The sequence below is a fragment of the Ceratotherium simum genome, chromosome 35 (genome assembly GCF_057802395.1).
Source record: "Ceratotherium simum simum isolate JZ-2026a chromosome 35, ASM5780239v1, whole genome shotgun sequence".
Taxonomy (NCBI): domain Eukaryota; kingdom Metazoa; phylum Chordata; class Mammalia; order Perissodactyla; family Rhinocerotidae; genus Ceratotherium; species Ceratotherium simum.
In genome coordinates, this window is record NC_141934.1 from 2,302,930 (window position 1) to 2,330,058 (window position 27,129).

A 27,129-nucleotide genomic window follows, 5' to 3' on the forward strand; every position below is an offset into this window, starting at 1 on the left:
TTTATTTTCCCCCCAAAGCTCCAGTAGATAGTTGTATGTCATAGTTGCACATCCTTCTAGTTGCTGTATGTGGGACGCGGCCTCAGCATGGCCGGAGAAGTGGTACGTTGGTGCGTGCCCAGGATCCGAACCCCGGCCGCCAGCAGCGGAGCGCATGCACTTAACCGCTAAGCCACGGGGCCGGCCCTCCAACTTTTTATTTTGAAATTTAAAGATATACAGAGCAATTAGAAGAACTGAATAATGGACATCCATATACGAACTACCTAGATAAAACAGTTAATATTTAGCCGTATCTGCTTAATTCCGTGTGTGTGTTGGGTATATTTCCTGAGGTATTTGAAGGTGACATCACAAGACTTCAGCCCTGGGCTCTGGAGCTGCTCTTTGTCAGTTACATTTGGGAAAATCACAGTCCTTTTGTCATATAGATGTCCAGTCCACGTCAGATTTCTCCATGACTTCTTTGATAGCTTTTTTAAACATCTAGGATCCAGTCAGGGTTCACGCATTGCATTGGTTGTTATGTCTCTTTGGACTCCTTTATTTAAGTCTTTTTTCTCTGACCTTGATCTTTTTTGGAGAGAGCAGGTCTGTTATCTTGTAACCGTTTCCTGTCAGCCTTTGCCTTTCTTGTCTCGGGGCCAAACAGGACCCCTTCATCATCTTACGGCCCTTCTCTAGAACCTCCTGGCTCCTTTCTGTCTCTCCTGAAGCATAGGAATGTGTCCCTTGCACAGGATCCTAACCAGCCATGGCTATAGTGTGTCCATCTCAGGATGCTTCAGAGCACTTCTGGGGCCTTTTCTGATTCCACCATAGTCTTCCCTTCCTGGGGGTCAGGAGCCATCAGAGAGCGGGAGTCCGCAGGGCACTTGCAAGCCCAAGTCTTTAGGAGGGAGCCAGGAAGTTTGCAGGGTGAGGAGTAGGATCACAAATCAAAGGTGGATTTTTGAGAGTCACTTTCTCTCACCTGTGCCAAAACCACTTTGTACCTCCCAGTCACGTGGAGCCTCTGATTCCGTTGGGAGTGAAACATTCTGGAAGCCTGACCTTTTCCATAACCACCAAAGGCAAGTTTTCCTTACCGAATACCAGAACTTCTTAGCCCACAAAGACCTTGAACACTGAGCCAAAGCTATGGTTTGGAACCCCATCATGCCTCCACTGTCACTTGGGACCTCATCCGAGGCAGGCCTATCACCTCAAAGTCAGTCAGTCCCACAGCCTCTTATTCTTAGACCTGCCGTCCTTGGCCACTGGCAAGCTGGAAGCCCCTCATCAATTGTGCTTCTGTGACAGTGTCCTGTGCGGCTCTGGGCTTCCTGCCCGGAGATGCTTCTGTCCACTGCTGCCCTCCCCAGTGCTCCTCCACCTCCTCAGCGCCTTCCCAGAGTCCACCCTGTACCCCCAGGTCTCGACTGACTCTCCCCAAGGACCCACTGTCCCAGTGGCTTTTGAGAAGCTGCTGCTTCTCTCACACAGCGTGTTGCTCAGCCCTGGGCCAGCACCTGTGCCCTCCATGTGGTTGTGGAAGGAGCACGTCTGTGGCAGGACTCTAGGAAGTACAGACAACTGTAAAGAAGAAAATAGAAACTCCTGCCAACCTAGTCACCTAGATATAGTCATTATTAATATGTGGCTGTGTTTTCCCCCTTCTTTTCCTATGCATATATATTTATATTCATATATTTTAAGCCTCTATCTTATTATTTATACATTTTGCATTTTTTTACTTGACATATTGTAAGTTCTACCTGTGTCACGAAATGTTCTTAGAAAATGTCATTTTTAATATACTGTAACTAATTTAAATGTCCCTTTCAGGTAGACATTCAGTGTTTCTCTGGTTATTTTGCTGTTGTAACAAATGTTACATTTTTGTGCCTAAATCAGGTTTATTTTTTTTTTGATAGATTCCTTAGAGATGGGATTTTAGGTGAAATCTTGGGGATATTTAGAATTTTTGATGCACATTACCAAATTGCTTTCCAGGAAGTATTGTACCAATTTATAGTCCTACCAGCCACATGTGCAGGCACCTGTCTCACTGTGCCCCCACCCCCAGCGTGGGTTTCATCATCTGTCCCACCTCCAAGTCCCTGGCCCAGGGCCTGGCCCCTAATTGGCATTCTTAAGTGTGTGGATCGCAGAGCCCCCCTGTCCCCACTGCAGGTTGATTGTCACTGTGTGTGGGCTTGGTGTCCCCTGGGGGTTCTGTGAGGATCGACTCATCCAGCTGGGTGTTGTGCACAACCTCAACCATTTTACATAACTGAGGTGCTGCCCTCCCTGTTTCATGCGGACTGGGACACTGGTGGGATGCAGGAACTTTAGCCCCTTACTCCTGCATCTGAGCAACTCTGCTTCTACCTGTTGCACATATTAGGATTCTGCCCAAGATTACTGGTTGAAAAAGTTGTGCTGCTGGAAAAGATTTGAAAGCCAATTCTTGACCCACAGTATTTCTCATGATCTCCCTGTCTCTCCCAATCACGTCCCTTCCCCTGGCTCCAGCCCCAGTTCATTCTTGCCTTCCCCTAAGCACTCCATGCTCTCTGCAGTCCCAGGCTTTGGGCCTGATGCTCCTATGGCTGGACAAGCTGCACTCTGTTCGCTGCCTGGCTAGGGTTTACTCGCATGCTCACCTCGAGACCCACAGTACCTTCTCCGGGAACTCCGCCACACTCTGATTGTTTGCATACCTGCCTCCAAACTAGGCAGAAAGGCCTTTGAGTGTAGGAACAGGGCTTTTCACCTCCCAGGCACAGTGCCTGGTACACGTTAGATACTCAGTAAATGTTTGCTGAATGAATGAACATTTACTGGTGAACTTATCAGGAAGCGTTGGTCACTGCTCACTGTGCCTTTTCATACCTGGTCTGACTGGCTGATTCTCTGAGAACGCGCTTGGAGAATGAATCTTTGGTTGATTTTATAGCTGCAAGTTTTAGGGTTTTGTGAGCAAATAACCTCCTTTTCTCCCTCTCTTCTTGGCTTACCAGCTCACCCGTCGGTTGCCACCCATCAAGGAAGCTAAGCCACGGTTGCAGAAGCTTTTCCGGGATTTCTGGCTCTATTCCGTACTGATGGGGTTCGCCGTGGAGGGGTCAGGTAGGGGCATGTTTGCTTTCCCGGGGAAGACAGAGCGCAGGGTGAAAAGAGGTGAGGTAGGACTCAACCGGGTCCTGTGCCCCATTTTAGGGATAGTTGGCTGGAACCAAGGACCCACGACTCTAGAAATTGTCAGCAGTGACCCCGCTGCAGTGCTTCTTGACCAAGGCGCTCTTGACTCATGTGCACTTTTCTTGCAGGACTCTGGCCGGAAGAGTGGTACGAGGGGGTCTGTGAAATAGCCACCAAGTCCCCTCTGCTCACCTTTCCCAGCAAAGAGCCGCTGCGTTCTGTCCTCCAGTATAACTCAGCCATGAAAAACGACACGGTCACCCCCGTAAGGATTCTTGTCCTGCCAAGGGCACATGATGCAGGGCAGGGGTTTTGCTAAGCTCTCATGAGGGATGAAAGCAGATCCTTTGTTGTCCTTGTTAACACGAGTTAGCCACTGGGGTTTGGTCCTAGGGAGGGCCGTCTTCCTCTCCTGGTGCCCACGTGAGCCCTCGAGCATTCGTTTCCCTCTAGGCTGAACTGAGCGAGCTTCGCAGCACCATCATCAACCTGCTGGACCCTGCCCCTGAAGTGTCCGCCCTCATCAACAAGCTGGACTTCGCCATGTCCACCTATCTCCTGTCTGTTTACCGGCTGGAATATATGAGGTATACAAGCCTTGCCTCCCTGCACTTACACGTTTGAGCTGATTTTTACTTTTTGTGCCTTCTGGGCATGAAACTTTTTTCAGCTCCTCCTAAGACATATAAGCTTTTTTAAAAACAAACAACAACACAAAAAAACACCCTCTGCTTTTCTTGTGTGCTCCTCCTTCCTGAGCACCAAACGCCACGTCTAATAACACCTCAGGGGTCTAAACTCTTATTATCCCCACCCTACCCTCACCCCCTTAGGAAATAGGCTTCTGAGCAGTCACAACAGATGTTGCAAACTCAGTCCACTTGGCTAGGCAAGAGCCCCTGTCAGGAACCAACCCTCCATGAGAATGTTCTAAGACACTCACTGAGCTGGTTTCCAGGACCACAGTGGAGTACAAACAGCAAATTGGAAGCGGGAAGGCAGGGTCCTGATCCAAAACAACTCGACAGTCAGGGTGCAACTGTAACCACAGCAGTCCTAACAGCTATGATAATTGTTATAATCTATAATTGTCATCACGGCAATACCAGTATTAACATGGATTGGATACTTACGCCTTGCCAGGCACTGTGCTAAATTATGTGTATTGGTGCACTCCAATAAGCCTATGAGGTAGCACTGTTACATACCCGTTTTACAGATGAGGAAACTGAGACACTGAGCAGTTAAGTAAATTGCCAAGAGTAATAATCTCTGATTTGAATTGAAACTCAATAGTCTCTTAAGCACTGTGCTGTGCTGCCTCTCATAAATGAAGGCTGGAAAAAGCAGCCAGGATGCTCAGAGCCCAACTGCCTGTGGCGGCCAGTGTGGATGCTACAGACCCACCATGGTGAGGCCTGAGACACCCCGGGCAGCAGCTAATACACTAGCTGCAGAATAATGTGTCCCCATCACCAAAAAGGTCAGATTACGCTTAGCCTGTTTAAGTCACAGGACTGGTGCAATAAGTTGTAGACTAATGTCTTTCTCAAATGGTTTGAAAAAGAAAGTATTAATTCTTACAAGGAGGGATATTTGGAAAATGCCACTATTTTAACCTTTATTTGATGCCACAAAACCCTCTGATAAAAGGAATTTTACTTGGAAGCTCAACATGTCAAATAGATTAAGGCTGTTTTGGTTAAGTGGGAGTGAGCCCCCACCCTCCCCGTCAGTTCCCTCCTCCCTGCCTCTCAGCAGCCCAAGGATGCCACAACGGAGCAGAATTTGCAAACTAGTGACCCATTGTCTCCGTAGTCCCACAGAGCCCAGGGAGTTTTGACTTTCCTTTTTTCATTATAATTTTTTTCAGTTATAAAAGTAATAGGAGAACATTACACTAAAACTTGGAAATAAGTAGAGAGGAAAAAAACCACTGATCTTACTACCATCCCCTATAGCATGTTAGTTTAGTTCCTTCTAGTCTTTTTTTAATAAAGAATACATTTTCAAAGAAAAACAAACCAAAACAAAACAAGCCAAACCCAAAACAGCAAAATATCCAGACCCGCCCCCCCCAGCCTCACGTGCCTACAGGCAGGGCTGCCTCCCACTTCCCGCAAGTGTGCCCATGAATGGTGATCTCAGGTTCTCAGGACAGGCTCTTCAGTTGGCTTCTAGAGGAAGACTCTGAGGGGATGGCCTGTGGGCAGTTCCTGAGAGCCCAGCTCCTGCCTTGGGCTGCCTGCCAGGTCCCGGAGAGCACTCTGTTGGCACAGAGAAGTAACCCTGAAGCCTTTATTCAAGAACCTGCCTTAGATTCCCAGCTACTGGTTATTGGGAGAACTTTAAAACAACCAAGTCAAAAATGTGAGAAATTTTGTTAAAGCTGTGTGCACATGAGCACTTGAGAATGCATGTGCTTAAAGCCACCTGGTCTGCCCTACTGAGGCTTAACTCTAGAAAGGTCGGTGCAGAAGCCCATAGACGCACCCCGTGGAGCGCTAGCCAGTGTGAGCGTGTGTGCTCATGCTGTCTTAGCAGACACCTCCAAACCCTGAACAGACCTCCACAGGGGCCGTGGTTCAAGTGCATGCATTTCTTTCTCTTCCTTTTTCCCCAAGGTTAAAGATATTTTTTACTATAAAAGTAAAAATGTCCATGGTGCATAAAACAAAAAAGAGAAGAAAAAACACTGGGATGGTACAGAAGATGCTAAAGGTGAAAAATACAAATCTTACTTTCCTAGCCCTGAATCCAGAGATCCCCACTGTTGATAGTCTCTTACTTTCCCTTCCAGAAATTTTGTATGCATATGCAGGCACATATATCCTACACATACACAAGGCAGGTAGAGGCCTTTAGGGAACCCATCAATGAGATCATGCTGTACCTGTTTCCCCTGCACCTTGCTTTTTCACATAACAGCGTGTCTTGAATGTTTTTCTGTAGCAGCACATAATAGAGCTACCTCTCATTTTGGTGGCTGCGTGACGTGCCATAGAATGGATGTACTTTGGTTTATCTGACTATTCAGTCAGCGCTATCAGGAGAACTCTTGTGCACCTAACCCTGTAAGACAGATCAATAGTGATGAGTTGCTGGATGGAACAGCATGGGAATTTTGTGATAGATGGTGGACATCACCCTCCAGAAAGCCCATGTCAGTGTACGCCCCTTTAAATGGCATAGGGCATCTGTTCGTCACACCTCACCAGTTCTGGGCAGTATCAGATCCGTGGGCCTGGATTTTTCCAGATTTACTCAAAGCTGTTCTCGTTGTTAGGGTACTACGCTCAACAGATCCTGACCGCTTCCAGGTAATGTTCTGCTACTTTGAGGATAAAGCTATTCAGAAAGACAAGTCTGGTAAGTTTATTATTGTGGTACTCTCATGATGAATTGAGCTGTAATAGTTAAAAAAGAATACTACTCCCTATTTTTTGTCTACATGGAGAAAATGTTTTTATGAAGCTACATACTACAATGGAAAGATCAGTATGAAACATATAACCTTAAAAATATATATATCTTTCTGCCTCTGCCACTGCTGCGAGGGCCCAAGAGCAGAAGGTGCGTCACTCATGCCCACCATCAGTGCTCATGTGTGCTCCAGCCCCCAGAGTTCAGTCCCTGATACTGTCCTCTGCTGAAAGGACCCTGGGCTCCTCAGATGGTTGTTGATGGACCTAGAGCTTCTTGTTGTTGCCAGAAAGCAGTCATGCTTTTTAAATGTCTAGAGCAGGCTGAGAGGACCAAGAACCAATTTAAAGGACTCCCAGTGGACAAATTATCACACTTTGACCATGAATAAATATTTTTTTATTGATGTTTTAATAGTTTATAACATTGAAATTTTGGGTTGTACATTTTTGTTTGTCCATCACCATATACCTGTCTCCCTTCACCCCTTGTGCCCACCCCCTACCCCCATTGCCCCTGGTAACCACAGTACAGTTTTCTCTGTCCATGTGTTGGTTTATATTCCACATATGAGTGAGATCATACAGTGTTTGTCTTTCTGTTTCTGGCTTATTTCACTTAACATAATACGCTCCAGGCCCATCCATGTTGTTGCAAATGGGACGATTTTGTCTTTTTTATGGCTGAGTAGTATTCCATTGTATATATATATACCACATCTTCTTGATCCAATCATTGGTCGAGGGACACTTAGGTTGCTTCCACTTCTTGGCTATAGTGAATAATGCTGCAATGAACATAGGGGTGCATAAGCCTCTTTGGATTGTTGATTTCAGGTTCGTTGGATAGATTCCCAGTAATGGGATAGCTGGGTCATAGGGTATTTCTGTTTTTAATTCTTTGAGGAATCTCCATACCGTTTTCCATAGAGGTTGCACCAGTTTGCATTCCCACCAGCTGTGTATGAGGGTTCCTGTTCATGAATACATATTTTTATTATTTTGCTTAAAAGAAGGGCAAATATACCGGAATATATATATTTATATATAAAAAATGTTTATTTCTTCTGTTAAGTATTTGTGAAGTAGAGACATATAGTTGTTTCTCTTGTGTAATCAGGAAAGAGGGAACACCAGGAAAGAGCCACACAGTCCAGGAAGAGGCCCAGCACCCGCAATAGGGTCACACCTGGTCTTAGAGTGTGACCAGGGAGAAAGGGCATCCAGCAGGTGATGGGCAGAGGTATCCCACGGGGTAGCCAGCTAAAGGTGCTCTGTTAGCCAAAAGTAGCTGTTAGAGGGCTTGGTGTGGAGTGCAGCTGCCGTACCTTGCCATGAGGGGCTCCACACCTTGGTAGTTCTGCTGGTTACAAGGACACCCCACTCAGATCCATGAATGTTTCCAATGACGCCATCAGGCCAGGCCAGAATGTCAGGGCAGCAGGTCAGGACCCGTCGGCCACATCCGATTTAAGGGCTGCATCATTTTGGGGAAAGTTTCAGAACACAAAAATCTATATAAAACACAAAGACTCACAAGTCCCATGATGCAGGTGTCCTCAGATCCAGTGCACAGAGGGTCTCAACTGTAACCAATCGCAACTAAGAGGACCAAACTCCTAGGAAGAAAGAAAAATAATTGAAACTCTCAGATAAGTTTTAGCCTCATTGTATTGGTCTGTGTGCTGATTGATAAAGTGTTTAAAAATGTAAAAGACTGGGCCAGCCCCGTAGCTTAGCGGTTGAGTGTGCGCGCTCCGCTGCTGGCAGCCCAGGTTTGGAACCCTGGGCGCGCACCGACGCACCACTTCTCCGGCCATGCTGAGGCCGCGTCCCACGTACAGCAACTAGAAGGATATGCAGCTATGACATACAACTATCTACTGGGGCTTTAGGGAAAAAAATAAATAAATAAAATTATTTTAAAAAAATGTAAAAGACTGAAATATTAGACTTATATTTTAATTAAAAGCTTAGAAGAATTTGATAAGTTTTATAATTGTGTTTAGGTATTTGAAGGAATTTAGTAAGCTAGATCAATGAATTTTTATTGATTAACTGTGTGGGTAAATATTTTGAGGAATGCTAATTGATAATTCTTAAGATTCATAAATTTAGTGTTAATGAAGTAAAATTAGTAGTGAGGAGTCCTTTCCATGCCAGAAGCCATTGGCACACTGAAGAATCTATCAGCTTGTTCTTGCCAGTGGAGAACTATTCCCCAGATACTTCTGGTACCATTTTTTTTTTGTTGTTAAAAAATCAGTCCTTGAAAAAATCTTTTTAAAAAATCACCCCAGGGCCTCTGAGATGCTGCTTCATGTAAGACCTTTATCCAATAAGTCCTTTGCAGAGCACTTCACACTCCTGCACAACGGAGTCAGGAAATGAGGTGCATGAATTTATTTTTGTGGGGTTGGCAAAGAAGGATGGTGTGAGGGTTCTGGAAGCTCCCTCTGCTGGCAGTGAGGGGAAGGATTGGAGTGAGGAGGAGCCTCTTAGAGGCCACAGCGGAAGGTGCAGGCAGGCAGTTTCTACGGGAGGAAGCCTCTCCCACTGGGGTGCTGGATACAGGAGAGGGGAGTCCCCACGCTCAGAAGGTCTCACACACATACTCCAGGACCATTTCGGGGTATAATAGAGATGCTGTTAACCACTTGCTGAGGTGTTCATTGATTTGCTCCCTCCTCCATCCACCCACTGTTTGTTTATTTAGCCGGTATTTTGTGCTAAATTTTGTGTAAGACGGTTGGGTCACCCTGAGATTCTTTGGCTCTAGGAGGAAGAGTAAGCAACAATAAAAAACTGAGACTGCCAACCCCTAGAGGCCTAAGAACCTATCACATTTTGCCAACCTCCTAGTAAGAACATCTGTAGGCTGAATCAGATGCCTCTCTGAAGCTAAATGTTATTCTCTCCTGAGCTCTTTTTTTCTGTTGCTGTGGGAATTGGGAATTGATTCGCTCTTCTTGGACACGTTTAATTTTGACAGTACACCATACTCTTCCACATGATTTCAAAGGTATTGTTTTTGTTCTGAGTATGGTACTTAGGTTAAGCCAATAAAGTGCACCTATTGAGTTTACTTCTCCCTTCCTTTTCTCTCCTAAAACATGAGAGATGGAAAGGAAATGTCTTTGGAGACATGTGTTATTCATGAATTTTCAGAACCGACCAGGTTATATGAAACGCCTCCCAAAGAGGAGGGCTGGTGCCTCCTCTGTGCAGGTGTAAGCCGGGCCTCCATGTATTCCTGCAGTGTGGGCAGGAGCCTGCTGCTTGCCTGCCAGCCGCCCAGTTAGTAAGTACACTGGTAGTCCAGGACTAACCTTCAGTGCAAGAGGAGAGTGGCTTTTTTAAAGTAAATATCTCCTTAGATGCTATTATCATGATAATGATTGGCATCTGACCACTATCTATTATTTATTAGGAACTTACAGTTTAAGTTTCCTAAGAGCTTTATGGAAAAATACTACACTAAATGCACACTCCCAAAACCGGATTTCATCCACCAAACCAGCCTGTTAGGAAAACAGCCTCTCTCTACACTTGGACATCTGTCCAGGTGACACTAATCACTTTTCATATCTGAGAGCTAGTAGGCCCATTTATCCTGGTAGCAAACAGATATGAGATGCCTCTTTATGTTTCAGGCTCTGTGCTGGGCCTGGGGTACAGAAGCATAGCACCTGCCTAGTCTCTCTGCCCTGCTGGCATTGCAGCCCTGTCATTTAGCCATCCTAGGTAAAGACACTGGGTAAGAGGGACAGCATGGTGGAGGACGAGTTGGCAATTTATTACAGTTCTTTTATCAGCACTGTGATCTGACACTGTGCTGTTGCTTTTTAAAATCTGCTTTGTACCCCAGTAACAATGAGCATACCCACTGCCCAGATCTTGGTTTCTAAATACTATTCTCCAGTAAAAAGAACCGGGGCTCTGTAGAGAAATGGTTGATTCTAGGGAGGGCTGGGGCAGAGAAATACAAGATGAGCTTGGAGCACCTTGTAGTGCTAGGAAGTAAGGTCATACTAAAAAACAAAAAGAAAAAAAAAAGAGAACAAAAAGAAAAAGCATGTGGGCATGCAAGAACACAGGAGCCAACCTGAAAGAGCCCCAGGTGGTCAAAGCTGGGACAGTTTGAACAACAAAACAAATAGTGATAGTGTTGGATTCTAACCCGGTGGGTGAAATAAATGTCCATGAGTCTATTCTGATTAGATAATTGAATAAATAAAACATGGGGAAGAAGGGACAAACCTTCCTTACAGAATTCTAATTACTAAAAGTAGAAAGGATGAGGAAAAGAGAAAATCCCCATGAGAACCACAGAAACTGCTGCAGGCAGAACCCGCTGATGGATGCTGGAATTAGTGGGTGAAATTTTATTTTATTTTTATTTATTTTTTTTTTTAATTTTTATTTTATTTATTTATTTATTTTGAGGAAGATCAGCCCTGAGCTAACATCTATTGCCAATCCTCCTCCTTTTTTTTCCCCAAAGCCCCAGCAGATAGTTGTATCTCATAGCTGCACATCCTTCTAGTTGCTGTATGTGGGATGCGGCCTCAGCATGGCCGGAGAAGCAGTGGGTCGGTGCGCACCCGGGATCCGAACCCGGGCCGCCAGCAGCGGAGCTCTTGCACTTAACCGCTAAGCCACGGGGCCGGCCCTAGTGGGTGAAATTTTAAAGAGAAATGGGATATGTGCATAACTTCCAAGTATCTTCTCCAAAGTATTTCCCAATTACTGTAGTGGTTTTAGCTTATGGCCACAGATTCTCTCCAGGAGCTGGTGCTTAATTCCTCTCTGAGTGTGAGCTAGACGCAGTGACTCACTTCTAAAGAATAGAGTGTGGAAAAGGAGAAATGGTGACTGGACAGTGGGAAGCCTGGCAGACACCACTCCCAAGTGATCAAGCTCACCTTCACCAGTGATAGGAGATAATGATTTCACATCCCCCCCGATATGATGCGTATTTTCCCTGAAGTCCTATAACCTTAGTCTAATCATGAGCTAGCATCAGACAAACCTAATTGAAGGATGTCCTACAAAATAACTGTGCTCTTCAGAAGTGTCCAGGTCATGGAAGACAAGAAGAGACTGAGGAATCAGCACAGATTTGGGGAGACTGAGGAACACGAACATGATGAGTAAATGCCAGGTGGATTGGGTCCTGGAACAGAAAAGGGACACAAGCAGGAAAATGGGGGAAATCCAAATAAATCTTGACAAATATATCCTGATAAATCCAAATAAAGCTTGACATTTAGGAGATAGTGTTGTATCAACATCTGTTTTCTTAGTTTTGACAAATGAGATGTTAATATCAGGGGAAGTTGAGTGAAGGCTGTATGGGAAGTCTGTGCTCTCTTCTGCACCTCCTCTGTAAGTCTAACATCTTATCCACACAAAATGTTTGAAAGTAGCTGGATTAGGTCCCTTTCTGCTGATGCTGCTGACCCGTGGAAACCTCCTTCTCTTTTTAGGGATGATGCAGTGTGTGATTGCCGTCGCAGACAAAGTATTTGATGCCTTCCTGAACATGATGGCAGATAAAGTAAGCCTGTCAGAGTGCAAGCATGTGTCTGCGGGGGGCATACGGAGGGCGCCAGTTGTACCTGTCTCTTCTGAATCTCCAGGCTAAGACCAAGGAGAATGAAGAGGAGCTGGAGCGGCACGCGCAGTTCCTGCTCGTGAACTTCAACCACATTCACAAGAGGATACGGAGGGTGGCGGACAAGTATCTGTCTGGTCTGGTGGATAAGTAAGCTCGTTTTCCTACTAATGCCGTGTGTGTGTATAAACTTCCAGATTTGGAATGCAGAAAAGAATAATCCTTACATTATCAGTCCAGAAAAAAAAGGAGTCAGAATTAAAACTCTCAAAGGGCAATGCAACCTCCCACAGAATGTCAGTGAGTTTGCTGCAGAGTCTGAATTTTGCTCCTGAAACCTCCTCTTATTCTGAGCTATCATTGTTACTTACAGTATATCTCCTGACCGGGGGTGTGATGTCCCTGTGTCTCTGAAATCCACCCTCCCTGGTGATACCAGGCCCACTCTCCCCTGCCACAGGGCCTCTCTGGGCTTGCCCTGGAAGCTCACAGCCATCCTAAGTGTCGTCTTCTAGCCCCGGGCCCAGCCAGAGGTCTGCTGGTAGAATTCATGTCTTCTAGGCTCCTTAGAGAGGAAGGAAAGCCCATACTGACCCTTTTTCACTCTAGGCTCTCTGTGCTGGGAGCCAAAGCAGACTCTTGTGGGACATGCCCCCACACAGATGAGAACCCTCAAAGGTAGGCTGGGCCAGCCTCTCTGCAGGGTGAAGGCCAGAGGCAGCAAACAGCCACACTGGGCCTGCTGACAGCTCCCCACAAGCGTCCCGGAGTTTTGGAGCCTGCCACAGATGCTGTGCCTGGTCCACGCGGGACCAGAGGGCAAGTTCAGCACACTTGCGGCATGTGTCTGAGGTGGGCCCTTGTGTCTGAGGTGGGCCAGGTGCGGAGACTGTTCCCCTCAGCCCTGGGGCCGCCATGTTCAGGAGCAGCTGCTTCTCTTTAGGGTGTCATGCAAATACTGCCATTATCTATTTGTCCCATGTTGTAAAAATATTAGGTTGAAAACGAGGAGGATTACTTGGGGGCATTGGGAGGTGCGGCCTGGCCAGTGCTTAACCAAGATGATTGGCATCAGGTTGGGAGCAGGTCACTAGGGGCTGTGTCTGGCCCTGAGGAGTGGGGCTGGCAGGGGTCTGGGGAGTGGGTGCCCTGCTTCGGAGGCCTCCTGACCTACCACTGAAGCAGCACTTTAAGGAATGTGGGTTCATTGAAGATTTGGCTCCTGAGCCCTGAGAGGTGGCTCTCGGTGCAGGTTTCCTCACTTGCTCTGGAGCGGGACAGTGCTGAAGACCATGCTGGACATCCTCCAGACCCTGTCGCTGTCGCTTAGTGCCGTGAGTGCCCCTGCCCTCCATATGCCCGAGTAATATGCTATGAGTGGCCAAATTTGGGGTGGGGGTCCCAAATCCCACCCTGGCCTTTCCCAGTAAGCTGCCACAAGTTTGGAAGCCTGTCACAGGCAGGAGAAGTAGAGGGAAGGGAAGTGAATGCTCTGCTGCCCAGTGTTGGCTGGATGTGTGGCTCAGCAGGGGCAGCTCAGGAAAGGTGATTTGGAAGAGGGAACCGTGTTGTGCTTTCAGGATATTCACAAGGACCAGCCTTACTACGATATCCCTGACGCCCCCTATCGGATCACTGTTCCTGACACCTATGAAGCCCGAGAGGTAGGCCTGGAGGGGTCCTCTTATTAAGGGCTGTTTTCACTGCCATCTCCTGAGCCTGTCAGGGCCAGCACTTTCCATACATTCTGTCAGTCAGTCCCCAGCAGTTTGAGATGTGAGCAGTACAGGCCCCATCCCACAGGTGAGGAAACTGCAGTTGCTGGGGTCACCTCGTACAAGTTGGTTGCTGGCTCACTCCCAGGTTTGTCTGTCTGCCAGGCCTGCTCTTGCCACTCAACCGTGCTGACTCCCAGCTCTTTTCTTGGTTGAGCTGCGAAAGAGGTTTTCAGCTACCTGTCAGTTTATAGCATCTCAAAGTCACGTTGAGCAAGCATGACTTTCAGACGAACTTCACTGCTCTGAGGTGTGCTGACTCTCTGTTATTGTGGTAGTAGAGTAATGTGACTTTGGCTTCTTGCTGCGCCGTGGGAAACGGGCAGAGTAAATGGCTCCAGATAAGGAGGATGTGCCATGCTAGGTCTGGCTCGCCCTCTCAGATTGAAGCTCAGCTCAGACTGGATTTCCCCATCCTGGGGCTAGGTCACGTCCCAACCTCGGCACCTCCCAGCCAAACCAGGTGTCCCCAGAAGTTCCCCACACAGTGACGAGGCATCTGCAATGATTTTTGCCTCTGGGACCTGCCTTCCCCTTCAGTTGCTGACTCAGGATGCATGTTGCACCGTGGCCATGTGATGCGCTGTGAGTGTGGGCTCTGCCACACAGCCTCGTGAAAGAATCACGGAGCAGGATGTGTGCAGGCTCCCTGTCCCTGGGAGCCTTGGTGTTAGGACATAGTCACTGTGTTGGTTTGCTAGGGTGGCTGTAACAAAGACTAGGGGCTTAAACAACAGAAATGTATTTTCTCACAGTTCTGGAGGCTAGAAGTCCGAGATCAAGGTGTTAGCAGGGTTGGTTTCTTCTGAAGCCTCTCTGCTTGGTTTGTAGACGGCTGCCTTGTCCCTGTGTCCTCACCTGGTCTTTCCTCTGTGTGTGACTGTGTCTTAATCTCTTCTTATAAGAACGCCGGTCAGATTGGGTTAGGGCCTGCCCTAATGACCCCATTTTAACTTAATCACCTCTTTAAAGACCCTATCTCCAAATACAGTTACATTCTGAAGTTCTAGGGGATAGAGCTTGGGTTTTGGGGAACACAGTTCAGCCCATAACAATAACTAACTACAGTATGCAGCTGGCTGTCCTCTGACAGCCCAGATACACTGACCTCCGGTTGATCACACTGTCTTCCAGAGCATCGTGAAGGACTTTGCTGCACGCTGCGGAATGATCCTACAGGAAGCAATGAAGTGGGCGCCTACAGTCACCAAGTCCCACCTACAGGTACTTTCTTGAAATCATCAAAAAGCAATCTTGAGGAGCCGGCCCTGTTGCGTAGTTAAAGTTCCACATGCTCCACTTTGGCGGCCCAGGTTTGGATCCTGGGCACGGACCTACTCTACTCGTCAGCCATGCTGTGGTAACAGCCCACATACAAAATGGAGTAAGACTAGCACACATGTTAGCTCAAGGCCAATCTTCCTCAAGCAGAAAAAGAGGAAAATTGGCAACAGATGTTAGCTCAAGGCTAGCCTTCCTCACCAAAAAAAGAAAAAAAACAATCTTGGTAAGTTCCTTCCGGCTATACAAAGAGCTTTACACAGACACAGCAAACTCGGAATACAAACAGCACTAGTGTGAACAGAGACCAAAACATTAGTGCCTGAGAATAATAGGAGCCTCAGAGGCTGATCTGTGTTGGGAGCACCTTGTGGGATAAATGTGCTGGTCAGGGGGTGAGGAGGGCAGGTGTGGTGGGATTTGTGGGTGGACAGGCCCAAGAACCTGACCACTCACACCAGGTGAGGTGCCAGATCTGTGGCAGGGCTTGGGGCTGCTTGCAAGATGGGCAAGGGCGGCGTGGTGGGTTGGGAGGCCTGGCAGGCCAGCAGCAGCAGCAGCAGCAGCAGCAGCAGTGGCTCCGAGGGCGGAGTGCACTGCACGCACCTCCACCGAATACAGGGCCTGGAGCGAGGCTGCCGAAGCGGCGACAGGCCAGGACTCGTCCCGTAAGAGTTCTGTCTAGGCTGCACATCTAGCTGCACACGAGTCGTTTCAGACCAAAGCACTGGCTGTAAATTAAAATGACTCCAAGGTGAGCCATTGTTGAAGATGGTCGAGCAGAGACAACAAAAATGCCACAATATGTGTGAGGAAAGAGTAGCCTTAAAAGGGATCAAAGATAAGAAAAATGCCACTAGAAGAAACCTGGCTTCACAAAGAGCAGATGCATCAAGAGGAGCTCATGAAGTTGACCTGGGCAACATTTGTCAAGATAAAGCTAGTTCCAAAGTGTTTCTGAGTGTGGAATCCAGGAAGGATGGAGCAGCTGGCTCCAACAGCCTTGGAGGCTGTTTGGAAACACATTTTGCAAGTGCCCGTGGGTTGAGCCTAGGGTCGCGGTAAAGTTCCTCCTTCCGCAAAGATGTTGGAGCAGTGAGGATGGAGCAATTGAGGGAATGAAAAAGATGGAGCCCAGTGTCGGGCAGACTTACCAGCTAAGCTGGACAAAGCTGGGCCTTGTAGCTAAGCCACGCCTGTAATCTGATGACTGTAGCTGTCTAGTGTATACACTATTATTCCTCGGACTGCAGTAGTTTCTCGGACTGCAGTAGTTTCTCAAACTGTTGATATTTGGGAAGTGTCTGATTTCTTTTGGTTCACGTAGAGGAAAGGGGCCTCAGCTCCCAAGGCTGCAGTCTAAAGAGAGGAAGCCCCCTTTCATTCCTGAAAGTGTTCAATGGACAAAAAAGGGATCAATAGGGAGAGCTATTTATTTTCTCAGGCCTGGCCTAAGAAGGAAATGGAAAATGAAAAGGCTTGAAATGGTCTTGATACCGCCACCAGGCATCCCGTTGGTGTCGCCCCAGGTCCTCTGTTTCCATTTCCCCTGCATATCCAGTCTTTCTGAACCCTCACCCCACCTGCCTTCCAGCCCTCACTGCCCAGCCCCACCGTCCCCGTCCCTCCTGGGCCTTTTGCCTGCAGCCTCAGCTCACCCCTGAACTGTCCTCCACGCTGCCTACCGCACTAGCCCAGTTTCAGTAGTAAATCTGCTCAGTGTACCTTCCTGTTACTTGTGCTCATTAGCCACTCCCCATAACCATGGGGTCCATGGTTGGGGTTCTGGGGCTCCAGGAACCTCCTCAAACCAGTGGCATGGTTTTGTGTGTTAATGCTCGTTGGCATTTTCGTGAGGGGAGTTATGTGGTTCACCCTAAACTCCTTTGCTTGGTACCCAAGGCCTTTTGGACCTGGCCTGACTCTGGTCAGGCTTTCCCCCTGCTGTCTTGCCCCTTGTTCTTGCCACTCCTGCAGTGCTGGCCCCTCTTACACCTCCTGGCTCTGCCAGGTGTCGCTTTGCCCCAGTGTCCCCTTCCACCGGTTGGCCAGGCGGACTCAGGCACTTCCTCTGCCTTCCTGCTGTGCGTCATGCCCCGCTTTGCAGCAAGGATGCTGCAGCAGAACTGCCCACTTGTTGACAGCAAGACCGGGGCTCTGCAGCTCTGTTTCCCTGGCGACTAGTGCAGCACGTGGCAGATGGCAGATGGTCAGCAAGGATGCACTGAAGGAATAAGCGGTCCTCTCGCATTTACTGAGTGCCAGCCGTTCTGAGATTGGGCTTCATCCTCGTTCACACATGAGCAGCAGCCAGTCAGAGGGCTTGAACTTACTGAGGGTCCCACAGCCGGTCAGGAAGGGGCAGACCCAGCATTGGAACAGTGTTTGATCTACTACCTCACACCTTATTTTATAAAGATTTATTTTTACCTTTAAAATAAAACAGCATTTTTTTCCTATTTCAGGAATATCTGAACAAACATCAGAACTGGGTGTCGGGACTGTCCCAGCACACAGGGCTGGCCATGGCCACCGAGAGCATCCTTCACTTTGCCGGCTACAACAAGCAGAACACAACTCTGGGGGTATGTGTGCACCTCCTGGGGAGCAGTTATCTCCTTCAACTGTGGGAGCCATAGTGTGGGGGGAGGCCAAAGCTGATATTTAGCTTTTCCCAGAAGGCACCTGGCCGCCCACGTGTCGCACATGTGGGCGGTGCTCGCAGGGTCTGTCAGCAAGTTGGAATCAGGTCAGAGATCCCCACATTCAGAGAAAAGCTGGTCATTAAAACAGGCATTTCCTTACATGCTTCTGTTTTGAAAACATGGATTGATGGAGATGTAAACTCAATCATATTGGATTTCCATGTGTCCGTAGCCACGAGGAAGGGAACTGATCTTTGTTAGACATGGACAGCATTATTTTATAGTCAAGTTGATCTGAAACATTTGTAGTCCTGTTTTCAGCAGGTGCTGAACTGCACACACACATCTTCAACTCTGTCTTGTTCTGCTTGAGATTAATTTAGAGGACAGCAGGTCTACTAAGTAGTACTTTCTGAGTTAAATTAGAGCCTAGGATCAAAGCAGGAGGTTGACAACGGGTGATCTGACTGGCAGTGTTGTGTTTTATCGGCTCCCAACCTCAGGGCCCAGGGCCTCTGTCTCTCTGGCTGAACATAGCGTGACTGCATGCACCATTTGTGCTTCTTAACTCTCTCTCAGGTTGGGATAGGGAGAGGCTGCCCACTTGTCTTTTAAGAGCGTGATATGATGGAGGTGCAGAGGCTGAGCATCTGGGGGGGATGGTGACCCTGTGACTTCTCAATGTGGTCAAGACCCAGGGCAGGAAGGAAGGAGCCCATTAGGCAGGCTGAGTGCCCTTGGCCTCTGTGGCAGTACCAGAGGAAGCCGATGTCTTCTCATACCTCATGTCACCCTCGGATCTCTCACTGGGAGATCACTGCATTTCTCTGAAGACACTGGCGTTCCAAACACAGCTAGCAGAGCCAGGCGCAGCCTGCGTCTACAGACTGGGCTGCCACCCCCCAGATCTTCCTGCTCTGACAGGGCCTGGTGGCATGAGATCAGCTCCCCAACCTGGGTCCCTCCACCACTTTGAGGACATGAGAAGAAGCCAGAAGCCAGACTCATAGACTAAGAATGCATATGACAACTCAGTTCTCTAGGATTTAGCCAGCTGACTTGGGTGAGATCGATTTTGCCTAAAAGATTTAAATCTTTTTCCTCAGACAATTAGATTTAGGTTAGGTTTTTCCCTTTCCTGTTGCTAAAGAAGAAAGGATACTTTTTCTTGTGTGTTCTGATGGTTGGTTGTGCTGGAGATCCTGGCCGAGGCGCCCCTGCTCCACAGAAAGTGCAGGAACCTGCAGGAGGGACATCTCGCCATCACATGGCACAGAGGGGAGAGCAGCCTGTGGAGGCCATTTCAGGAGCGTATTTTCAGGCCAGTGAGTCATGTTGCCCAGAGACCTGAGTTGGAAAACTTCTGCAGGGCCATCCTCCGCACCTTGGAGCACCGAGTGTGAACCAGAGCAATCAGAGCGGTCCACGAGGGCAGGAGCTGGCCTGCACTGCAGCCTGCCAGTGCCGTTGGCTGTCCTGGGGGCTATGCGGACATGGCTGAGTCCCGTACAGCTTGTGAGAGGGCTACTGTCGTCCCCACTTTGCAGGGGAGCACACTGAGGCTCAGGGACAGCAAGTGACCTCCTCTGGGTCTCATAGCTGGTTATGGCAGAGCCAGGTTCCAAGGAAGGCCTGCTTGATGCCAAAGGCCACATTGTTTCTAAAAAATGTAAAGCAGTTTTACATGACTTTTTTTTTTCTTTTTTTGCTGAAGAAGATTAACCCTGAGCTAACATCTGCTGCCAATCTTCCTCTTTTTGTATGTGAGCCGCCACCACAGCATGGCCACTGACAGATGAGCGGTGTAGGTCCCCCTGGGAACCGAACCCAGGCCACCGAAGCAGAGTGTGCCAAACTTTACCACTAGGCCACTGGGGCTGGCCATACATGACCTTTTTAAAAATAAACCAGCTTAATAATTTTATGAGAAAACCATATATTTTTGTTCTGGCTTATGTTTTGATTTTTCCAAAAATTTATGTGTTCTTCCCCTGACCGTCTTTCTCCCCACCCGCTCCCCCAAAGAAGTCCCTCAAAACTCTAACAACTGAGAAATTCATTTTCCCCAGTCATATCTATATGTCAAGATGTCAACGAGTTGTGTTGATTTGTAGTAAAATGTGCTGAAGGGAAACGTGAAAGGTGGTCATTTAGACGCGTGTTGGCAGTCTTCAGTGATGCTGGGTGGAGCTGTAGCTAGAGAGCGTGCATGGTAGCAGTGACCAGCCAGGGTTAGGGAGAGATGTCACTGGGACCCTGGGTCCTGGAGGGGTGGGAGGGGTTGGGGGCTATGACTGAAGCTGAAGCAAAGGAAGGGAGATGTGTGATTTGCAGATACTTGCCCCATTCTATGGGTTGCCTCTTTACTCAAGCGTGTGTCCATTTTGTCTTCACCGTTAGACTGTCAGCAGCCAGTGGGTGTTTCAGAGCCCCTGCTGGCTTTTGCTGGGTCTGTTGTCACTGCTCTCACCTTCAGTCGCCGTTCACCTTCTTTAAGTCACATTATACACCAGCACGCCTCCGCAGAGAAGACATCCCTTAAGCATTAACTTCACAGCATTTCCATCGCAGATTACTATGATTTTCACAACAATCTGGTGATTTTTTCTGTTGCAAAGGCCTGTTCACCACTGGGGGTGACAGTAGTCTGGATGGCAAAGTGAAGCTATAGTACGAGCTGCCTTCCAGAGAAATTTTTCATACTTTTTGTGGGACATATCAATCTAGAGAATGTTCTAAAATATTTCATTTGGGCCGGCCCCGTGGTTTAGTGGTTAAGTGCGCGCACTCTCCGCTACTGGCGGCCCTGGGTTCAGATCCTGGGCGTGCACCAATGCACCACTTCTCCGGCCATGCTGAGGCCGCGTCCCACATACAGCAACTAGAAGGATGTGCAGCTATGACATACAACTATCTACTGGGGCTTTGAAGAAAAAAAAAAGGAGGGATTGGCAATAGATGTTAGCTCAGAGCCGGTTTTCCTCAGCAAAAAAGAGGAGGATTAGGTCGGATGTTAGCTCAGGGCTGATCTTCCTCACATACAAAAATAAATAAATAAAAAATAAGATAAAATATTTCATTTTATTAACTTGCCAGCACTGAAAGTTTTTAATAACCCCTGGATCTGAACATAACTTCTTAACTGGACTTAGGTTAGCCATGGTAAACATGAGGAACACATGTTGCGACAGTCTGAAATAATTATTGATATTTGTCTGTAGGCAACTCAGCTAACCGAGCGCCCGGCCTGTGTAAAGAAAGATTACTCCAACTTCATGGCGTCCCTGAATTTGCGCAACCGCTATGCGGGCGAGGTACTTCTCCTGCCCTCATGTCCAAGGTTCTTCAAAGTGATGCCAGTCTGCTCCTCCCAATGGAAAATGAACAAGGGGTCTGGGCGAATGTGGAACTCACTCATTTGAGGTGGACTTGAAGGCCTGGGGCCCTGGGACCCATCAGCACAGTCTGGAGCTTTTATGACACTTCCTCACCACACTCTGGGTACACTGAAGCATTCTATTTTTCTGTTTTTTTTTTAAGTGGTAGAAAACACTCATTGAGTGCCGTGCATTCTCTGGGGCAGTTGGTGAGGTGTACCTTCTGTTATTTACCAATTTTACAGATAAAGAAACTGAGGCTCCCAAGATTAATTAACTTGCCAAAGTCACACAGGCGGAGCAGGATCTGGAACCACATCTGACCACTGTGAGGGTTTTCATCCACCACACCCATTTATCCCAGCCTGACAAGTGGCTTCACCTTTCTGGGCCTCAGTTTCCTCATCACACAGAAACTAGTCTACACCATTTCAGAGGCCCCCGCAAGTCCATTGGTGGCCTGGTCCAAGTGGGGGACTCAACTCCCCACCGAGAGCTTTGAGACTCACTTACTCCAACAGTCGCACTTCCTGTGCCAGCAGTGGGACCCATGTTCCACTCCCCTACATTCTCAGTCGCTGGGAATTGCCCTAAGGAGCCGTTCCAGATGTTTGGAATACCCCAGTGATGGTGGGAAGTCTATCTTTGGGGGTAGGTTTGGTTTTTGGAAGGAGTCGGGTCTCCTATATAGTCAAGTCTTGTAAATAAAAGCAGTACTCTTTCTTAGGGAAAAAAAATGATATATGACTTTAAAAATAGTGAGGCTGATCTTGTTTGAGTCATTGAGTGAGTCTGAGAGAACTTCATTTATTCACTTCCATTCATGCAGCCGTACTATGGGTCAGATCCCAGGCTCAGTGCTAGAATACAAAGATGACAAGACCAAGTCCCTGCCCTCAAGGGACCATCCCACCGTCTAGAATGGTGGGAATGCCAGCACACATTTCTAAAAGAGAAGTTTCCAGAAGAGCTGTGAGCAGCGGTAGCATCATTGAAACGAGCCTGTCACCCTCTGCGTGCATAAGCTCTAGTTTGGGACAGTGAAGCACCCATTGGGCCTCGTCCACATGCCTATATTACATGTGACTCTCTTGACGAGCGTGCTTCTCGCAGGTGTATGGAATGATTCGGTTCTCAGACGCCACAGGCCAGATGTCTGACCTGAACAAAATGATGGTCCAGGAGCTGAACTCAGCGTTAGACCTCGGTAATGCTCAGAACTACACGCAGGCCATGTTCAAGCTGACGGCGATGCTCATCAGCAGCAAAGGTAATGGACAGAGGCATGTGGGACTCTGGGCTCGTTTGTGAGTGTTTGCCTTCATCATCCTTAATGAGCCGGAGCTCCCCCGGGAGAGGCCTCTGTGGTGTCTTCTCGTGGGGGTGGGGGAGGGCAGTAAATAAAAGGCCACCGTTGGCCCAGCTGGTGCTGACTGTCTTGCTGACCCGGGGAGGCCGTGGGTTCAGCCTCTGTCCGAGGACCCTGAAGAGGGTGCGTTTGGTTCCAGATTGTGACCCACAGCTCCTCCATCATCTGTGTTGGGGTCCCCTCCGGATGTTCAACGAGCATGGCATGGAGACCGCCCTGGCCTGCTGGGAGTGGCTGCTGGCCGGCAAGAATGGAGTGGAAGTGCCGGTAGGACATGGGCAGTGGTCAGCTCCTGAGGGCGGGGTGGGGTTAGAGATGGAGAGAGCCTGCCCTGGCTCCTTGGCTGACGAGCTTGGAGACCCTGGGCAAGCCACTCACCCTCTGGGGCCTCTGTCTCCTTATGTGTAAGATTGTGATATTAATGCCTGACCACAGGACTGTCACAGGGACTAGAAAGATTATATGTTAAAAGCATCCCAGTGATGCCTAGAAGCGGTTATTTTTCAAAAGCTTGGTAGGGGGAGCCATTTCTCTGCAAGTAGAACACCTGTCGACATTGAGTGTGATTGGGAGCTGCTGTTTGTCCATGAGGACATTTCTCTTAGCCTGCTAATTTTGGGAGGAGCAGCCTTCCTTGTGTCCATATTTCTGAAGTTGCTACTGGAGGGGGCCCACAGAGAAGGCTGTATACACCCTTTCAGCTGACTGGATGAACACCTAAGAACAATGTTATTTTTCAAAGCTCCCGTTAATTTCCACGTAACAGGAAACTTGACATGTTTTTTCTGTGTTTCTTAAGATCAGTTGAAATAAGTGGTCAAAAGAGGTGTTTTCTTTTTCTTGTTCTCTGAGAGAAATTGGAGTATTTCCAAAGACGGAATTAGAATGTTTCAGACAAGTGTTGGTGGCAGTAATTGTAATACCTCACGTTTGCCTGGTGTGTTATAATTGCATGGAGTTTGAGTGGGGCACACCATTCAGAGTCTGAGGAGATGTTTTGGTCCAGTTGTTTCATAGTAGGCGAGAGGCACTTACCCCTGCCTTTCAGAAGAGGAAGTCAGCAGGGGCCCTGAGCTCACCAGTGGGTTCTGGACCCTTTCTATGTGGAACTAAGGTAGGCGCTGGGTTCTCAGCCTAGCCAGCTCTGCTCTCATCAGGGAGTTTGCAGAAGGGTCTGTGGAAGTCCCGCTGCAGCCTGCAAGGGCTCTGACTCCAGAGTAATGCTGCTCATCTGTATAATGAAAATAATAACAAGGGTACCTATGGCATAGAGTTATTGTGAAGATTAAATGACTGACTTCACTTCATGGGCCAGGGACAGTGCCCAGCACTTACTGAGCTATCAATAAATGCCAACTGCTGTTGTGATGGCAGCTGTTGGTCGTCATTGCCAGGTAGAGGATTCTGCCATGACAGCTATCTACCATTGCCATTCTAGACACCTATTTTCTCCCTATCATCCTTTATGTTTTTCTCATCTATTTTACTACTACATGTGTTATACATCTTATAATATTGTTATTTTTGTTCTAAAAGTCAAAAGCATTTTAATTAAATTAAGAAAAGGATTTTTCAAAAGCCTTATAAATTTATCCAAATATTTTCCATTTTTCACACTCTTCAAGTCTTTCTGTCAACCCAAATTTGCAATTGTTCTCTTCACTCCAAGGAACTTCCTTTTGCATTTCCTGTAGTGCAGGTCTGCTGGAATAAATTCTCTCAGCTTTAGTTCACCTTCATTTTTTATGCATATAGATATATTTTCTGAATCTAGGATCCTAGGTTGCCTGTTTTTTTTTGTTTTGTTATGTTGCTTTTAGCATGTTAAATTTATCTTCTATTGTCTGTTGGATTGCATTGTTTCTGGGGAAAAGTTAGCAGTCATTCTTATCATTCTTTCTCAGTATGTGCTATTGTTTTTGTTTTTTCTTTTAGCTACTTTTAGGATGTTTGTCTTTATCTTTGGTTTTTAATAGTTTGACTGTGATGTGCCTAGGTGTGGTTTTCTGTGTATTTATCCTGTTGGGATTCATCAAACTTCTTAAATTTAGAGATTTAGGGGTTTTCATCAAACCTGGAAAATTTTGGGCCAGTGTTTCTTTAAATATTGTACCCATTCTCTCTTTCTTCTCATTTTGGGATTGCACTTACACATATGTTGATGACTTGATATTGTCCCATAGGTTATTAACATTCCCTTCAATCATTTTCTATTTTTTTCTATTTCTCTCTGTTTCATTTTGGTTCATTTTAGTTTGCTTGTCTTCCAGTTTCCTGACATGTTCTTCTGTGTTATTCCTTGTATTGTTAAACTATTTTATACATATTTTATTTCAGATATCGTAATTCTTAGGTGTAGAATTTCTATTTCTTTTTTTTTTTTTTGTGAGGAAGATCAGCCCTGAGCTAACATCCATACTAATCCTCCTCTTTTCACTGAGGAAGACCGGCTCTGAGCTAACATCCATTGCCAATCCTCCTCCTTTTTTTTCCCCCAAAGCCCCAGTAGATAGTTGTACGTGATAGTTGCACATCCTTCTGGTTGCTGTATGTGGGACGCGGCCTCAGCATGGCCGGAGAAGCGGTGCATTGGTGCGCGCCCGGGATCTGAACCCGGGCCGCCAGTAGCGGAGCGGGCGCACTTAACCGCTAAGCCACGGGGCCAGCCCTCTTACAGCTTTCTTATCCACCACTACTCAACAGTCCAACTGCTTGGTTTGTCATATTATCCAGATCTTTCTTGCTGTTAGCTTGGGGTTGAAGGTCATCTGTTTCTTCTCACTCCCCATCACTGCCTTTACGGGGACCTGCTGTCCAGTCCCAGCAATGCCCCAGGAAGCCTTTCAAGTTTTATTTCTGTGTTGTTTGTATTGTTGGAGTCTGCTTTGTGATTTTTTTCCTATTATAGTAGCAATGTATGCTTGTTATAGAGAAGTTGGAAGTTCTGAGTGTAGTGAAAAAAACAAAAATCATCCCTAACCCCAACTTCAGAAGCAATTGCTGATGGCGTCTTGATGTCTTTTGCCTTCATGGGGAGATAAAGAGCTAGTGAGCCTGTTGATCTCACCTCAGGATGAGGACCCTCCTCGTGAGAGTCTAGGGCCTTTGTTCCACTAAGATTGGCAAGAACTCTGATCCCTTGGTGTGGTGCTCAAATTCATGACCCAAAACAAATGAACTCAGGCCCACACTGGCCTCTGCCTGTCTCACCACCTCAGTAAATGCCAACGTAATCCTTCCCTCTGCCCAGACAAAATCCTTACAGCTATCTCTGATTACTCTTTTTCGCACTTCCCACAAATGATCCTCAGCAAATCCCGTCAGATTTACCTTTTTACTTTTAAAGTATATTCAGAAGCTGACCAATTCTCAGCACCCCAACTGCTGCCCCCTTGCCCCAGCCTCTTTCATCTCTCCGCTGGACTAGGGGGGCAGCCCCTGGCCTCCCTGCTTCCACCTGGGCCCTCTCCACCTTCTCCACAGAAGTTGACTGGTTGCAGTCAGAGCAACCAGTAAAACGTGGGTCGAATCAGGTCCCTCCCGTGCCCCAGACCTGTGAGTGCTGCCTCGTGCTCACGCAGAGTAAAAGGCAGACTTGTTTCTATGACCTGCAAGCCTCCTCTGCCGCCTTCACTTCGTCCTCTTCTGCTCCCCTCTCTTGCCCCATTATAGGCAGGTTCCTGCTGCCCCTGCCCTCTGGGCATGCTCCTGCTGTAGGCTGCGAGCCTGGAGCGCTGTTTCCTCTCCTGGCTGTGCTCTTCTCAGATGGCCTCATGCCTTGCTCCTGCATTTCCTCCAGGGCTTGTCTTAGCTGTCCGCTCTCCACCAGGGCTTTCCGTGGCCACCCCACCTAAAATGCCACACACCCCCCATTCACTCTTTCAAGCCCTTTCATGGCTCTCTTTTCCTCTTAGCAGTGGTCATTGTCCAGTGTCTATAGTTTGATTCTCTTATCATTTGTGGCCATGCTGTAGACCAGGTGGGTGTATTTGTCTTGTTCATGCTCCATTCTCAGAGCCTGGAAGGCCTTGGTTCAGAGGAGGGGATCAGGATGTGCTTGTTGAACAAATGAGTGGGCATGTGGCCTTGGCTGTGGCTCATGGGCCCCCGGCAGCCCTGCTGTTTCTTCCTCTACCATTAGGCTTGCATTTGGCTGCAGGAAACAGAAACCGGGCACAGTGCCTCGACCACCAAGGGCTCATCCTTCTCGTGTTGAGGGCAGCTCGTTGACGACATCCTGGGCTCCTGTCTGACTCTGCCACCCTTAGCATGTGGACTTTGTCCTTACCCTGGGGACCTCCAGATGGCTTCTGTGCCTCCAGGCAGGAAGGAGGGCAGAGGACACTGGCTGCCCTGGCCTACTTCCCCAGGGCCTCACCCAGTTCACACCCACTAATGAGAACCCTTAGCCACCCTAACCAGCAGTGGCCTGGCTGAGGGTACTTATGACTGGCCAC

The 27,129-nt window shown here is 47.8% G+C and overlaps 1 protein-coding gene across 4 annotated transcripts in view; it reads left to right on the forward strand.

Annotated features, from left to right (window-relative positions):
• Positions 1-27,129, forward strand: part of PI4KA (phosphatidylinositol 4-kinase alpha) — a 131,321-nt gene that overhangs the window by 79,064 nt on the left and 25,128 nt on the right. For all 4 annotated transcript variants that reach the window (XM_087423796.1, XM_087423798.1, XM_087423797.1 and 1 more), the window contains 13 exons: positions 3,006-3,114; positions 3,315-3,451; positions 3,640-3,773; positions 6,473-6,555; positions 12,098-12,168; positions 12,251-12,375; positions 13,478-13,559; positions 13,806-13,889; positions 15,135-15,224; positions 17,747-17,866; positions 21,148-21,240; positions 22,417-22,573; positions 22,812-22,939. In XM_087423796.1, coding sequence (XP_087279922.1) covers positions 3,006-3,114; positions 3,315-3,451; positions 3,640-3,773; positions 6,473-6,555; positions 12,098-12,168; positions 12,251-12,375; positions 13,478-13,559; positions 13,806-13,889; positions 15,135-15,224; positions 17,747-17,866; positions 21,148-21,240; positions 22,417-22,573; positions 22,812-22,939 — 1,413 coding nt within the window. The remainder of the gene's footprint in view (positions 1-3,005; positions 3,115-3,314; positions 3,452-3,639; positions 3,774-6,472; positions 6,556-12,097; positions 12,169-12,250; positions 12,376-13,477; positions 13,560-13,805; positions 13,890-15,134; positions 15,225-17,746; positions 17,867-21,147; positions 21,241-22,416; positions 22,574-22,811; positions 22,940-27,129) is intronic.